This window comes from Anser anser (genome assembly GCF_964211835.1).
Source record: "Anser anser genome assembly, chromosome: 1".
NCBI lineage: Eukaryota > Metazoa > Chordata > Aves > Anseriformes > Anatidae > Anser > Anser anser.
The window spans coordinates 212,725,948-212,743,437 of record NC_139720.1 but is presented as its reverse complement, the minus strand read 5'-3'; the positions used below and the strand labels follow the sequence as shown (position 1 = coordinate 212,743,437).

General features: G+C 42.5%; 1 protein-coding gene across 1 annotated transcript in view; it reads right to left on the bottom strand.

Moving 5' to 3' along the window:
- GUCY2F (guanylate cyclase 2F, retinal) overlaps positions 1-17,490 on the bottom strand; it is a 50,538-nt gene that overhangs the window by 16,042 nt on the left and 17,006 nt on the right. Inside the window, exons 10-17 of the mRNA XM_083849958.1 lie at positions 17,065-17,214; positions 14,684-14,832; positions 12,454-12,617; positions 11,979-12,171; positions 11,686-11,860; positions 5,956-6,054; positions 3,709-3,803; positions 1,437-1,522 (exon numbers count right to left, since the gene is read on the bottom strand). Coding sequence (XP_083706084.1) covers positions 1,437-1,522; positions 3,709-3,803; positions 5,956-6,054; positions 11,686-11,860; positions 11,979-12,171; positions 12,454-12,617; positions 14,684-14,832; positions 17,065-17,214 — 1,111 coding nt within the window. The remainder of the gene's footprint in view (positions 1-1,436; positions 1,523-3,708; positions 3,804-5,955; positions 6,055-11,685; positions 11,861-11,978; positions 12,172-12,453; positions 12,618-14,683; positions 14,833-17,064; positions 17,215-17,490) is intronic.

Here is a 17,490-nt window from a genome sequence, read left to right as displayed (position 1 = left end):
TAGATGGTAAAACACAGATGAGAAGGACCTAATCTTGGTGCTTCCTTGATTTCATGGAAAGACAATTCACCTTGGTAATTATAGAATCATAGAATCATGGAATGGTTTGGATTGGAAGGGATCTTAAAGATCATCTAGTTCCAAACTTCGTGCCAAAGGCAGAGACACCTTCCAATAATCTGGCAAATCTGCTCCAGGTTTCATATTTCCCATTAAAAATGCATCACTGGTAACAAATGCCTCCAAGTTAAAGAAACACTGTGCTTCTCTCACAATTATTTTCCAGTCACTTTCTGTCTTCCACCCTGTCTGACACCCAGATACCTTAAAAGATATGTCCCAAAATGCTGTTAATTCCATGCTATCCCAGGAAAACTCTGGGAGCGCTCTGAACACATGGGCTGCCCTGAATGCAATTGCCCAGGAGTTAAATATTATCTGCAAAAGGAGATAAATGCCCTTTTCATTTTACTAACAGGAAATGAGGCAAGAACAAGATTACTCAAGGGAAGTCAGAGTCAAAGCAAAAACAGATCCTGTTTGCTGTCAGACATCCATCTCTGAGCTAGTCACTGTAGGACCTCTTTACAGTCAACAAGAACAGGCATCTTTCAAGGGCAATTCATCTTACTCTACGCAGGCCAGTCGAATCACACCCTCCAAGCATTTATTTCTCTTTGTTGACTATAAAGGCAGTCACGGTTGAGTAACTTTAATGTGGGTGACTACAATGTTCTTGTCAAACCAATCCCACTCCTGGTTTTCATGTCCTGACCACAACATCCTTTCTAGGCATTCAGCATGTGACAGCCAAGCAGGGAGCGCTCAGTTTGCAAAGTCAGGCATTGCAAAGGTGCAAAATGGCTGGATGAATTTCAAGTAGGCAATCTTTGCTCATCACCTCTTATAAGGAGGCAACATTGTTAAGTCTTTAATTATATAATGCTGATTTATTTCTAAATCAAAACAATTTCCTTATTGTTTGGTTGAAATGAACAGTGATACAGGGAAGAAATGTGTTTGTAATGAGGATGGTGTCTTCTGAAGAAGTTTGATGCAATGAGAGAAAGATCTGAGTGTCACCATACATTGATGAAAGAAGAGGCCTGAAAGTGTCTCTACCAGCACATCTCCTGTACGCACACAGAAGAGGAAGGACATTCAGGAAGGAACTCCCTGGTGCTCCATTTCTAATGGACTATGGGGGAAAACCAACAAGTTTCCGTGCCACTTCTTGGGAACTGTGATTAAGGAGAAGTGTTGAAGCAAGTGCACCACTTCTGAGTCCCAGTACTATGCCTGAAAAAATGTAGGTAGCCTAAGAAAAACGATGTAGACTTTGTAAATAGACACCACGGAAAGACTGCTAGTTAGCCTGTGAACTCCAACAGTGACCTTTTAATGAATGTATTGAACAGTGATGAAGTCACACTTACCCTGGCTTTATTTCAGGAGGTTTAGGTAAGGGCTTCAGAAATCCTTTTTTCCCAACTAGCCAATATGTGTCTTCTACTCCTTTACCCTAAAATAATAATATAAAAAAAGTCCAGATAAAGAGCAGTTTTCAGACCACCCTCTGCTCAATACATAATTTTTTACTGGGTTTCTGAGGGCTTCGTATATATCCAGAGAGAGAGCATGGCTGGAAGTCTTGGCCTCTCTTTTGCAATGGCTCAGGGATAATTTTAATTTCACTGTCCTTAAAGAGGAGGCCTTGTTCAAACTGAACAAATGACTCTCACTAACCTGGGTCATTGAAACTATACAACTTAATAGAAATGAGAAGCTACAAGATTTCTAAGCATCTTATTTTTCAGTACTAACATCAGTAATTGAAAGATTTTACAGCTGCTGCTGGGATGACTATCAGAATAATCACTTCCTCTCCCTGCATCAATAATTTAACTTTTAAAGTGAGATACATCTGATGTAATGTAGACAACTATATCAGAGTCAATCATCCTTGACTGGAGCCAGTGGAGGAGAACAGATACTTCTAAGGTGACATCCATCTTCCCAAAAACTGGACACTGAAAGCAAGTCAGGTTAATAATTTCCTGAAGTGCCAATTTACTGACTATGTAAAGGTGTCTTTCAATTGAATAAACCTGGAATAGCTACCTCAGATACCCAGTTGGAGCCATATAAACTTGAGTGACATGACTCCACTTTTCATAAAAGATTGTTGAGAGAGCTGGGGCCATATTCATACTTTCTACTGTAGGTGTTTAAGGTAAGCAAACCTCCTACTTCTATTGACTACATACGGGGAGAAGCGATGTTTTGAATTATTTAGTTTATCTGGTTTAGACAGCGTGAAAAGTAGCATCTTCTGTCAACAATGGACTAAACAGAGTTCTAAACTTTGAGAACATTTCTGGCTGAAAACTAGTTAAATTTTGAATGCTAAGAGGTATTCTTGTGCTCTTAAAAGTCCTTATTTCATAGAGTGAGTGGACGGTCAATAAGGGAATGTACCCACTTTGTCCTTTATGGGTAAGTTGAAGGTACTAATTCATGTAACCATTTGTAAACCTCCATAATATGGATACCTTTAGGCGAGCAAGTCACCAGGTACCCTTTGAAATCATGAGAATTAAGACGCACTTCTAGATTCCATTGTGTTTCCTCTGGCCTGTTCTGAATGTCCAGCTTGGAAGGATGCTGCACTTGTACCTACAGCTCTCATTGACAGGGAAAACAGAGAGCTCAGGTGGAGATGCATGCACACACTGTAGATACTGACTTTAGAACAAGTGACCCCTAGCCTTCATATGCAGCTTTTCAACAAAATCCCCTATAACTTTGTGAGTCCCCCACGATTACATAATGCCTCAAAAACAAAACAAAACAAACAAAAAGCCCATCATATGCTTTGGAACTGCGGAGTTTTCTAATGTATAATCCCTTCCCTCTTCCTCATGGTATTTATCAACCTCAAGAGGCAAAACAAGCTCTTTCTGAATGAGGAATAGAGTTGCCTTATACCGTGACCATTCTTCCTTCTCTCTGCCAATATTTTACACTTCTCTGATAACCACTGAAAGACTGGTAAATTCTGCTCAGGACCTTGTTTTGCTATGGTTCCTTCCCTGAGAAAGAGCGGTCCTATTGCAACCAGTGGCTCCTTGTTGTGTGTATAGTATTACTCAAGGATGATGTTAAAATGAAACAGAGGGTGACAGAGCTGGGCTTGACTAATAGGCAGAATTTGATATCCTGCAGAACTCTGTCTGCGTGGCAGTAGCTGGCAGGGGTAAGAATTTTGGCATGTGATCTAAGGTTCAGATAAACTCTCCCTATAAACTTCAGAAACAAAAGGCCAGGAAAAAAAAATAACTTGGGAAAAGACTTTTGCCTTTTCACTCACCCTCTCCACCAGGAATCTACTCACAACAGAAGCTTTCAGATGAGAATGGCATTGTTAAATGCCTTTGCCACCAACTTTTTCAACAGTTTTTTCTCCTTCCGATTTTTAGAATAAATAGTTAGATACATAGCATATATCTGTGTGCTTGACACTGTCGATTTTTCCATGGTCCTTCAAGAATTACCTCACTTACTGAAGCAACTGATGGGGAATGTTTTGGGGAATGTTTTGATTGCATGGAAGAGTGGTGGATAAGGGCCAAACAAAGCTTAACATGAAAATTCCTTAAGCGAGAAGATTCCCTTATGAAGCATTTCACACAGCCCTGGCCTTCTTACCTTCAGTTCTGTTTTTCCCCTAGGTACGATTTCATAGCCTTCATTTAGAGTCCGAAGTGTATCCACTGTACTTTGGCTGACATGAATTCTGTAAGCTGGGAATGGAAAGCAAAACAGATGGATCAGTCTACTGCTCACACACTGTGAACCCCCCCACCGCTTCATACATGCAAGGAAAAATTCTCCAAGGCATGCTGGCAAGAAGATATGTGGTGCTGCTTGACACAGAGTATGATGCTGATGGATTGGGTCCTCCAGGTAAGGCTGTAACAAGCACAGTGCAAGAGGAGATCTACAATGGTGACTTCGTGGGGAAGGACACCAACAGAGTAAGCATGGGAAGTCCTGCTCTTCATAAAGATAGCAAATGGTGTTTGAGCAACAGTGTTGGCTGCAATGAAGAATGTCTTTTTTAATATATATTGTCACAGTGTAATGAGGCAGCAAGAAAGAAAAGAAAAATAACCAACTGAAGTCCTGCTCCAGACAGGCAGCATCATATGAAAAACAGGTGCTGGGATTAAGAGCAAAGAGATGGAGTTTGCAATGAGACATAACGACAATGTGGCTATGTATGTAGATTCAACTAGACTTTTCAGTAATTGATTCCACCCAGAGCTGCCATTAACATTTTATGAACAAAAAGGGCAAAGGCAGAAATCTTAATCAATTTCCCATCTCCCCAGTTTGTTTTACAGCCATTGCTGGAACTCACTGAAATTTGTTGCTGTGCAATTGATTTGAACACCCGGGAAATATTTCTAAAATACTTTCTCCCATAATAGTTTTATAATTTTATTGTTGTAGTTGATCAGAATGATCAGAAAAAAAGAATATCAGCTTAAGAAACTGATGCAGAGGAACACCACAGCTTTGAGCTACATTTCGTGACACAGTAAACTACAGTATACCTATTACTGTGTATATGTATAAGTTTCTATTAATGTACAAAGATCTTTTTGTTTCTGCAGTATTAGCAGGTTCCAGTCTCAGACTTTGCATTTCCAGGGGAATAAACCTGGAGAATTTTCAGATATCTCTCTTGCCATTAGTATTTCTTCCTTTCCACTGCTTTCTCAATTCAGTACATGCCTCTTAAAATAAGCCAGGCATAATCATAAGACAGACAATTTTCCTTAATTAATTATGGGTCTAATTGTTAGTCTTAATTAGACTAGGTGAAGTCACTGGAACTAGAAATGTGATGGCTATATGACAGAAAAAGAAAATTTCTAATGTGACATATATACTACAACATATTTCTAGCCTGGCAAGTCCTCAAGATTTCAGTATTAAGTATCACAGACTTCCTGTAGTTTGTAAACTAGACACACTGGCTAATCTCTTAGAACTGTTGAGAATGTCAAGAGCAAGGGTTAAAACATGTGAGACACTTCGACTTTGGCAATCAGCTTGTACTGATGGCCTGAACATCAAAAGCCAATTGAAATCTCACCCAGGGCCCTGACACTGCTGTCCCTAGCTGTCCACTTTGTCACCCACAGTTCATCCACTACAGTTTCCAGGTCCATGTTTAAGTCAAGGACACCAGCAGAAAACAGATCTGTGTATGCGTATGACTGAAATGCAGATTAATATTCCACTTCTGTAACTGGAAGCCTCGGGAAAATAATGGCAAGAACATGAGGGAACATCAACCCTCGAGAAAGACATCAAGAAAACCAAAATGGGAAGGGAATCTTAAGGATTTTGTTAGGACATGCCACCACTTGTTCAAAGAGTTTCTACTGCTGATAAATGAAGCCATCACAAAATATGCCAGTAAGCCAGTAAGGTAGGTGCATTATTTACTGTACAAGAACAGCTCTGAATGAAGGGTCCTCAGCACTGACCAGTCTGAAAGCAAGATACAACTAGCAGCCCCCATGGAAGAAAAATATAAGGCAAGATTCGTGTTCGTTTGGGTTGAGGGAATCCAAATCAGAGGACTGTAGCTAGAATACAGGGTGTGAGCCACACTGGTCACTGGATCAGACTGAACATTTTTTTTTTTTGAGATTTTGCAGGAAAAAGGCTAAAACTAAATGTTTCATGTGTCTTAAAGACTGATGTCTGAGGGCAAAGCTGACACCCTCCCATTCAGACTGCTTTTAATTTCGTCATTGGTCTTGCCCCTTTCTGCAAAGCTGATTCAGTTGTACTGCCTACAGCTAAAGATGCACATTTCTTCATCTCCCCTGAGAATTTTGTCAGTCACCCACCCCAGGCGTTGTCCCAAATACTCACGCAGGCCTGTGGACTCCATTCGCGATGCTGTGTTCACCGTGTCTCCAAAGAGGCAGTACCGTGGCATGGTCAGACCTACAACGCCCGCCACACAAGGCCCTGAAAGACATAATCCAACTGATAATACTGTACAAATCATGGGGTTCACTCCCAGACAAATCTCATCCTCCCTTTTGATATCCAAAAATTTCCACTTGGGAATACAGGAGAAGGATTTGTAAAGATGTCATTGGCCTTCATGCTTGTTACAAGTAGTCAAAATACAGTCATTTCTCTGAATTGGACAGTGATATTTTATGCCTAATAGAGTTCTTCTTGTCTCAGTTCATTGTCATCTGGGACAAATTAATTCAGAGTTCATGGAGGCTCAAGGACTGTTGAAATCTCATTTTAAAATTCATCTCTGACCTCCTTTTCCATCTGACAAAGCTGAAGCTGAGATCGTGTGACATGCCCTGTGTCCCAGTGAATCAGGACTGAGAGTCAGCATTAGGAATCAAGAGATGCTGGCAGCATGCTGGACCACCCTGTGTCCCCTCCTTGGAAAGGAAGACATCATTAGCTTGCCTGTCTAGCCAAAAGCTATTTATTTTTCCTCTCTCTCATCCTTTAGACAAGATCACTCCCTTCCAAGTAGCTCCCAAAGAACTGGTGCCAAGTTTTCAGCAAGAGTTATACATGTAGGATTCACTTGAAGGTGCACATACACAGAATGTAAAGTGTGACAGCCAAGCAGCATAGACAAGTGTCATCTGGGCGCTTGGATCAGCTAATGTTTGGATTGGGCTCTGAAGGATGAGATGCTAAATTTCATCACCCACATTCTAAAGTATCAGGCTTGCAAAATAAACACACGCACATACACACACACAAAAAAGAATATTCTCAGTAATGTTACGAGATGTGGGATGTCCTGCAGAGAAAAGACAGGCCTTTCTGTATTTTCCACTGAAGGCATTTATGACATATGTCTTTTCAGGCTCTGCCTACCTACCTCCTCAATGTCATGATCCTTCTGCGTTAAGATTTCACAAAACTGATATCTAGGAAACCTTTTGCCGTGCAAAGTTACAAGAGTTGTGAATGTAGTACATCATCAACAATATTTAAAGGCATGTTATATATAAGGTTTTAATAAAACAAAATGTTTTAGGTTAAAATGTTTAAAAAATAATTGTAGCCTAATTTAGAAGTGAGATCAGTTACTCGTTTGCTGCCTGGTATTTATGACAATGTAACAAAGCAAGCAATTTAACTGTGATTTTAACCTTCTTTGCCCCCAAAATAACTGTTTCCTCATATAGTTTTCAGATGCATTTTAAGGAAAATGAAACTCCATCAAGGCACACACACACATACACTTTAACTTTCACCTTAACGTATATATACATATATGCATGTATGGAATCAAAAGCACTCTGAAATATACCACTCCTGTAAAGCTGAAAGTTATGGAGGACTTTACAGGAAAACCTATTGCTATGATCTCTGAAAAAATGTTACTGCAGAGTCAAAGTAAGAGTATTTTTATACAATATACAGATGCAAACTGAGAGGATGCAAATTGAGAGGAGACTGATTTTAACTCCTGCCTGATGAGACATCACTTACTCAAAAACTGAAAAATAGAGAGGAAGAATGCTTCATACCAAAAATGTTACAAGGACTTTTCAACAGCATGTCTGGATGAAACAGCATGCAGGGAATGCTGCAGATCAGGAGGACTTGGTTTAATGCTTTTACTGCCAACAACATGCTGTGCAGCCTTTGAAAACTCACTGCCCTTCAGAGTATCTTCTAATTTAATTCTCACTCTTACCAGTACTCTCTACTTTTGTTCAAGTTCTTTAGGAGAGGAGCGATATGCACTAAAGGAAGACTTTTCAGGGTCTAGTTTTGGCAGTCTAGACGCCTCTATAGCACAACTGTAAAGGCACTGCTGATGCTGCTGGGTTAAGAACCTAATGCATCCATAACTGGTCCTTAATGTGTACTCACTATGACATACAAAAGGGTCTTGATGGAGACATTTTAATTCATACTTCAGAAAGAGCTTCCCCTGATAAAATACTAACTCTCCCAGCGTAATCTGGGTAATGGCATGGTGCTGCACTCAGAAATCTCAGAAAGGATCAAAGCTCCATCTGTAATAGATGTTACAAAGATGAGAATAAATGGCTCTTGTTGAAACCGAGCTCTTACTGAGGAGGATTTGATTCTATTTTAAGAAGCACAAACTGAGGTATCTGAGCTCCAACTGCAGTTGGTGGAGGCCAGGTCAATGCAGTTAACTGCGCTGTAAGAACCTCTCTGCTCACCACAGAGAAGGCTCCTGCAGCTGAACAGATCTCCAAGGCCCACTTATCATGTCCTCCAGATCTCCACCAACCACAGAGACAGTGGAGGCCGTTTAACAGTCCTGGAAACACCTCCACATGGATGTCTAAATTTAGGTTTCTAATCAGTCAGTGCAATCATCCAATCATTTCTGCAAAGCTCACAACCAAAAACAGGCAAGATTTTTAGGGCAAGGTAATAGGGCCAGCATTGAGCTCTGGGGACCGCAGCACAAGAAGGACATGGAGGTATTAGAATGAGTCCAGTGGAGAGCCACAAAGATGGTCAAGTGGCTGTAACAGCTCTGCTGTGGGGCCAGGCTGAGAGAGCTGGGGGTGGTGGGCCTGGGGAAGAGAAGGCCCCGGGGAGAGCTGCCAGCGGCCTGCCAGGGCCTGCAGGGGGGGCAGGGAAGCTGGGGAGGGACTCTTTGTCAGGGCTGGGGGGACAGGACGAGGGGCACCGGCTGGAGCCTGGCAGGGGGGAGGCTTCGGGGAGGCGTTGGGAAGAAATTCTTCCCTCTGAGGGCGCTGAGGCCCTGGCCCAGGCTGCCCAGAGGAGCTGGGGGTGCCCCAGCCCTGGCAGTGCCCAAGGCCAGGCTGGGTGGGGCTGTGGGCAGCCTGGGCTGGGGGGACATGTCCCTGCCACGGCAGGGGAGTGGAATTAGATGGTCTTTAAGGTCTCTTCCAACCCAAACTATTCCATGATTCTAATATCTTTCTAGAGCTTTGCTTTTTATCTTGACCTCCTGTTGCAGAAAGTGATTAATTCAAATCACCTTACAGTATAAGCGTGACAAAAGGACTTCTCAGTGTCGAAAGCATCCAAGAGTTCATTCACTTGCTGCCTTCACTGCCTGTGTGTTCCCCCCTGTCTAGACAGCCTCAGCAAAGGGCTAACTAAAACTTCCAGATACGAATCTCCCACAGTAACAAGTTCAGAGGAAACCAGACACCCTGTGACGATAATGCTTTGGCCTAGTTGTTTAATTATACAGGTTCTCCAGTTTGTTTTGAAATGGCGCTTTGCCAGGGCTTACAGGGTCAGTTAATGAGCCATGCTGGCTCAGCCTCTGCAGCAACCATCAGTGGTGCCGTGGAGGTCAATAAGCTTGATCAAAATGCAGGGCTGCCTGCCAGAGAGCCTGACCAATAAACAGACCCCCTTAGGCCTCCACGGAGATGCTTGTCTTCTCACCATCGCCTTCCCCAGCCATCCAGTCTCAGCCCAGACACAGCTGGAGTGGAAACAGCAGAGTCAGCTGAGTTTTTCTGGACCAGCAGTGGAGCTGAGAGGGGAAAGCCAAAAAAACAGAGTGCATTTAAAGCAGGGTAGGAACTGCAGACCAAACACTGGTCTTCTTGTCCTCCGCCTTACCCACGCATTGCCACGAGGAGGCCATGTGCATGGGCCAGCAGATGTTCCCAGAGCTGCAGCTCTCCACTGTGGTCAGAGAAGACACAGCAGCCAGGAGGGACGTGGGCAGCCCACTCTGTAACGGCATTTCCTGCTTTTTCAGAGGCAGGATCACAAGCTCTTCTCTGCACCACTTTCCAGAGGGCAGCTGGCCCACAAAGCTGGTGGTCACACCCATTCTCCATCCTTTCCAGGGTGGTTAAAGTGTTAGCCAAGCCCTCCTCTCCCTAAGCATTTCCTCAGTGCTTTCATGATGCTGGTGATTCCCTCTTCATATTTCTTTCCTCAGGAGAAATGGGGTCTAGGGTTAATCAAACTCTGTTGTCTTAGAGCTTCAGAGAACTGGTTTGCCTTGGAACATGCATTTCTTGCTGCTCCCATGACAGCTTGACATTGACAGATCTGTGCAAAACAAGATCTGGCTTCTGCTTCTTTACAAAAAGAACACCAACTCCTTTCCCTCTTCTCACACCCTACACAACGGCTCATAGCAGCACTGCTTTGCAGACACCATAAAAACATAACTGAAAAAACTGTCCATAAAAACAACTGAAAACAACTAACCCCCTGCACACATTGCCTAGGGATAGATTTTTGGCTGGGTGCATGGAAGGCGCATTGCAGAAGTGCTGTCAACAGGCAGCAGCAGATGTTGCATGCTGAATTCTTCTTTTCCCATGTTGAAAATGTGCTGCTGCAGCTCCAGAGGTTCTTGCTCTGGGCAAGACAAGCTGGGGCCATAGACTCATCTGATTCCTACAAGAATATAAAACTCACAATGTCTGCAATCATTCCCTAACATTTGGGACTTCTGTAAAGGGTCAGCTGAGACTCTCATATTGCAAAGAAAACAATAAGGAAATGAGTTTTCAGAGACAACTCCAAAAGAAGAAGCTATATGGTCTAGGAGATATGAAATATTGATTTTAGTTCTGCTCAAGTCACAGCTCTGTTCTTGGAGTATTCTGTGTGAGATACTTCCTTTGTTCTTGTTTCACTTTACAACAGGGACAGGATATTGACTTCTGCAAAACACTTGCAGTGCCACAGCTGCAAGAATGTGGGCATTACTAGATAGGCAGCAGGATAAAAAAAAAACACCCTGTAATACTGGATCAGACTGCTGGACAATCTTAATCATTATTCTGCTTCCAGCAATGGCCAGTACCTGGTACTTTAGAGGAAGAAGCAGGAAGTCCAATGATGAACTGCTGTGAGAAATTTATTAATGGCTGACTATGGTATAAAATTATGAAGGTTCATATTTCTACAAAACATATAGACTCTCTGGTAACAGCAGATGTCTTTTCCTCCATTTAAAATCCCAGACCATTTAAAATCATATGCTTTCAGTTATATGATGACTGCAATCTTACTGATTTTGTTGCTATTTTGGAGTTCAATTACACTTTGTTAAAAAAAAAAAAAACACTTATTTTTAAACAAGCTACTTTTTCGTTAATTTAATAGATTGTAACTTCTGCATTAGAGATAGTTTACTTTCTTTATAGCATAACTTTATTTTTATAGCTGTATCATATATTCTTCCAGTTACATCCTACCTAAAATAAACATCCCCAATCTCTTCATTCACTATATATGATGGCTTTTCTATGCATTTTTTTTCATTTCAGAACAGAGTTACAAAGACATTTCTGGATGTCTCCATATCATACCAGTGAAAATACTATGGCACATCAAAAAGCCACACTTGCACACAATGCAACCCTTGGGACAAACATTTCTGATGTAACTCCTGACAGTGATGGAATACACAATTTTTCCCCATAATGACACTTAGCCACTTTTCTGCTTTGTGTTTGCACTTCCATTTTAATGCCCTTGTTGCTATGGAAGATTTTTAAGCATCTTCTAAGGGTATTCAGTTTTAGGGTGAGCAGGAAGAAAACATTCAAAGCTGGAAATACAATTGTGCAGGAGTTCTTTGATGTTTAGGTGCAGGCAAGTGCCTCTGCCTACCTGTGTGCAGCCCGATTCGTATCCTGAGGGGGATGTCCGGCATGTGCCTCATCTTGAATGTTCCTACTGAGCTGAGGATGTCCAAGGCCATATTGGCTATCTCAGCTGCGTGCTTGTTTCCATTCCGTTTTGGGAGCCCTGAGGCAACCATGTAGGCATCGCCAATTGTCTCTACCTAACAAATACCGCGATATTAAAAAAAGATAAAATTGAAGTTCGGAAAGAGCAGTAGAATCAAATTTTGAGTGTTTGACTTAGCTATGATTTGATCCTCACCCCTGGGTACTTCTCACCTTGTAAACATCATGATTTCCAATAACAGCATCAAACAAAGTGTAAAGGTCATTCAGGAGGTCAACTACTTCGATAGGTTCACTGAGGGCTGAAATGGTTGTGAAGCCCACGATGTCACTGAAGTAGATGGTGACCTGGTCAAAATACTCAGGCTCCACAGTGCCACCAGTCTTGAGGGCTTCTGCCACCGATCTGAAATGACAACACAAAGAAGGTGACAGGGCAAATGCCCTTGTTGTAGCACGCCCAAGATCTCAGACACTCTTGCCCTAGTGTGCCTAAAAGATATTCTAATAAATGGAAGGATCTATACAGCTGTAATCAGCATTGATGAAAGTTTCTTGCTTTGATTGAAAGGTGCTTGCCAAAACCAGTGATCTGCCCTCCAACTTGCTCAATAGTGGGGGACACTTTTGCCCAGCCCAGCTATGTATTGCCAAAGCACTCTTTACCACCTAAAGTAGCAGTACTTACGGAGGAAGCATTTGCGATAGGAGTTTCTCTGTCTTCTGTTTTTCAATCTCTAGCTCTTCTGTCCTCTCCCTGATTAAATCTTCCAGGTTGCTTGAATACTGCTCAAGCATTCTGAGCATTGAGTCAATGATGTTGGTCTTTTTGCCTTTGTTGATGGTTTTGAACTGGAAAATCAAAATGGAGAATTATTTTCCTGTCTCATTACATCATTATAGCACTCTAAATTTGGAAAGAAACCAAAAGCAAGCACTCATTTTAAAGTCACAATTTTGAAGACAGGTTTTACGAATGGCAAAACTTCAGCAATAAAGAAAAACGTAAATTGGGTGGTGAATTTGTGCCACTAACTATGGAAACTGCCTGGAGGCATGTTGCTCCTCTAGAAACTTTCAAGGAGGGTAAAGTGAAGCACCACTTTCCATGGGATGACAACACATATGTGAGTTGTTTTGGAGTCCTACCATGCTGCAAGTTTGCACCCTCATTTATCTCATGATAACTTCTTTAGTTATGGTTAGCCCTTAGAATCGTAGAATCTTGTAGGTTGGAAAAGACTTTCAGGATCATCAAGTCCAACCATCAACCTGACCATCACTTAACCACAGAATCATAGAATGCTTTGGGTTGAAAGGGACCTTAAAGATCATTTAGTTCTACCCCCCCTGCCGTGGGAAGGGACACCTGCCACTAGACCAGATTGGTCAAAGATGCATCCACCCTGGCCTTGAACGCTTGCAGGAATGGGGCATCCACAACTTTTCTGGGCAATATTCCTTAGGGCCATGTCCACATGCCTCTTCAATACCTCCAGTGACAAGGACCCCAGCACTTCCCTGGGCAGCCCATTCCGATGCTTGACCACCCTGTCCATGCAGAAATTCTTCCTAATATCCAATCTAAGCCTCTCCTAGTGTAACCTGCAACCATTTTTTCATGTCCTGTCACTTGAAACCTGAGAAAAAAGACCACCACCCTCCTTGCCACAACTTGCTTTCAGCTAGTTGTACTCCTACAATGGGTGTCCCATCAGCCTCCCTTTCCATTCAGAGGTCAAAATTCCAAGGCATTGGAAATACTTACTTTTGTCTTACTGGTCTTAAATGTGCCTTTGCACACAAGCATGTATGTGTACTGCCACCCCCAACCACATTGAGTTTTGCTCTCCTCTTGACCTGAAGCTGGGCCTTGGAACCATTTGGATAATCTGCGGACTCAGATGTTGTATTAGACTCAAGAATGGAGTGACATGGGTGTGAAATTAATCACAGAATCATAGAATTGAAAGGTTAAAATGATGGATATTAGATTTTCTAGTTTGACCTTAAAAGAATATAGGAATGGCATTACTGGATCAGATAAAAGATTTATTTATCTATGATAGTGGACAGTAACAGGTATCTGGGAAAGATGTTCAAACAGGGCTAATGTACAGTCATATTTCCCTGGGATGTGCTCCCAGCCTCCGCCAATTTGAAGTTCGGAGACCTTCTATACCAAAAATTGTGTCTTTGGGTTTAACATCCTTTGGTGAATTTTCCTTTCATGAGCTGCCTTTAAATACTTGGAAGCATTCTGTAGTAACAAGTCACCCAGTTCACATATGCAGCATGTGAGGAAGCACTTCCTTTTGTTTCTTGGAGTTTGGTCTATTTGCTCATTTTATTTGATGCCCCTAGTTCTTGTATTATGAGCAATGGTAAACAGTTATTCCCTAATCGCCTTTTCTATAGCAGTCAGGATTGATAATTTTTTCATATCTGCCCTCGTTTGCCTCATCTCCAGGCCAAAGAGTCTTAAACCATTAAACCATGGTCTTAAACCATTCAGCCATGTTTTGGCACCAAAGGCCATTCAATTTCGTTCAGTTTGCTATCAGTTTGGGATCTTACAGATCAAACAACATATTGATCTGTAGACGACATAATTCACAGCTCTTTGATCTCAATGAGACCATCAGGACAGGTACACTGCAAATGTGAAGACACCAAGACCATTTCTTTCCTGCTTTACGTCCTGCATGGTGGTCCCACTGCAGTCTAACTTCAGTATAAGGTATAAGACATGCACAAAGCATAAAACAACCCAACAGTAAAGGCAAGACTAGAGTTCAAGGACTTTTTCAATCATTTCTTGAGACCTTGCTTGAAAAAAAAAAAGTAATTAAAATAAAACAAATCACTTTCCTGCCAAGTAAAAACAGAGGATTGCACCTGCTGCTCTGTTCACTGACCTTGTGAAATACCTCCTCAAAGGTGGGACGTCGTTCGGGGGCTTCACCCCAGCATTGCTTCATTACCTGGATACACTCCAGGGGGGCCATCTCAGGGGCTATGTTTGGGCGACACAAGGGAGGGGGTTTCTTCACCTTCTTGATAATTTCTGTGACAAAGAGAAGAATCCAAAACACACTGTGAAATGGGGGCTGTTGGTGAGGGCAAAGAACACAGGCTTCTTCGCCCCTCCCTTGCTCATTCCTTCACTGTCACTATTATTTCTCACCCCATGGCTGTGTCAAATGAGACTGGGGTTTCCTGCTTTCCTCTGTCAGGAGTCTCTTGGAGGATTTAAAAGGCAAGAAATTCAATTGCCTTCTTGTCCCTGGAGAGACAGGTTACAAGCAATAAAGTGGCTGGATGGGGGAAGCTTGCATGACAGATCGATGTGTGAGCCTTCAGGCTTATATTTAATGAAATTGCCTCCGACTCTCTCCATCAGGATTCATGGTCCTATAAGAGATTAGAGAGTTATGTCCAAGCCCAGACAGGAAAGATACCAGCCACTGACGCTTCATCGTTAACCGGGAACGAGTACGTAGGAGGTGGATGGGAATGGAGACAGAAGAAAGTATTTTAAGAGGGAGAGCTTGGGTTCAAAACAACATCTGGGAAGTGACTCCCTGGCTAGAGGTGAAACCAGACTAATGAATGCCTGGGCTCACTGGTCCTGAGAAGTCAGTCCTTGAATCTGCAGTTTTTAGATAAAACAGCCCTACAGCGAAGGAGCTGAGCTGCGGGTTTCTTTGACAGCTGAAATATGGATGGGGAAGTGTGATGTCTGAACCCAACCCTGACTTCGGTTTAGGTATTTCTTATTAAGAATATCCTGGAGGAAATTGTTGTTGTAGCTCCCTCTTCCCTTCCCTGGCATTTCACTCCTAATCCCACATTAGCGGCTTGCACTCCTGCAGCCACACCGAGGTGACTGGAGAGCTCACTGCAAGCCAGAGCACTGAAACTTCAGGGAGGTTTTCAGAGACAGGGTGATTTTTTTTTTTACTGTTTTTTAGCCTGACTCTGCAATGTAGACTGAGAAGGAGAGATACCTTCAGGGAGCTAACCTTGCCCCTGAAAAAAGTGTAACTTTTGTTCCTGCATAAAAAAAACAACTGTGATTGTTTTTGAAGGTTTCATCTTGTGAAGTGCAGAGCAGTCATCTGGAGTGAAAACCACCTTCTTTCTGGCAGAGGCCCTGCATTCCCACAGCTGTTAGGGTTAGTACCACGAGCTTTTCAGTGTTGACAGCCTACTTTAAAGCTCCTTGGCCCATCCCACCCATCTCCACCAAATGAACTAACCAAAACACCCGGCTAAGTATTTCCAGGGGCAGCCAAGGGGAAATGCCTTCTGTAGACAGTTTTAAAGTTCACACCGTGTACGAAAGCTCCTTGAGGATTAGGAAGCAATGAGTAGAAATTTATCATTTTATCAGGTCAGGAAAGTGGAGTGCACTACATTCATCTTCTGGGGGTTCCTCTAGGGGGCTAGGAGGGAGAACACCTGCAAATTACATTATAGATTGCATCATAGTCCAGCTCTGAAGTGCACCATAATCACCATTGTCACTGCATTGCAGCAGCAGCTTGGACCACTGCCATTTTTCCAGGCACCAAATGGCCATACCCCACCTGCTGACTGTCCAACCTAAGTGGGTTTACCATGGGCATACACTGAAATCAGCTCTTTTCTGACTCTTCTCACCCCCATCCCTGTCCAAGTGCTGTGACTTGACCCTGATTGCAGTGTGTTTGCTCTTCCTATGCCCTCCCAACAGGGTTTGAACTAACGTGAGTTGCACCATGAACAGTTCCCAAGGAATTCACCTATTTGCTATTTCTGATCCAAGCTGCCTTCAGCAGAAGTCACTAGGGTCATGATATATCACTTTGATCTCTGCCGAGGAGAAAAAAACTCTTTAAATGTGGAAGCAATTAAGGAAAAATAGATGGGTTGATGGACAAAACAGGAAAAAGACATGGCTAACGTGGTCCAGCTCAAAAACCTCACCCCTCTTACCACATACATAAAAGAAATAACGGGTGGGAAGCAACTACAGCAAAGCTGGCCAGCTTTGAAGCATCTAGGGAGGTGACCCAGTGCCCCAGCCCCACTGATAGGAGAGATTAGGAACGTACCAATGCTGAGATCAGAAGTGTACATTTTGTTGTGCATTATGGATGTTTTATTGAAAATAGACTTTTTTTTTCTTTTTAACTGAGAATGGTCATGATATTGAGACATCACTTTCACAGCAACATTTTACCCAAGGCGCTTACCAGACTTTTTGTGAGCGCTCTGTGTAAAGCCTTAAAACTGAACAGAAATCATTGCCTACCTTCAGCTGAGAGGTCTGATGTGCAGTATGGTGGGCCCCGAACAACCACTTCTTGCAGGATAATCGCAAAGCTGTAAATGTCTCCTTTGAACGTGCCTTTTCTGCGCATGTCTGGGTCCCTCAGCAACTCAGGTGCTGTCCAGAGTAATTCTAAAAAAATACAAGAGCATCAGATTTCTTATACTTGGGCTCAGACTTGTTGCTCCCAGTATTTAAATGCATGCTTCATTCCAGTCATTTGAGGAGAGGTGGGAACATATTTCATTGTTTATTGAATCAGGTCTTTTATGTCTTGCAATGTGTTAGAAATACTGAACTTCTATACTGTTGAGAAATTTTAATTTTCCAAATTTCACTCTACCTTTTGAAAAAAATTGCTATACCGGTAATTTACATTTTATAACACTAGTCCTGAACTTCTGTATA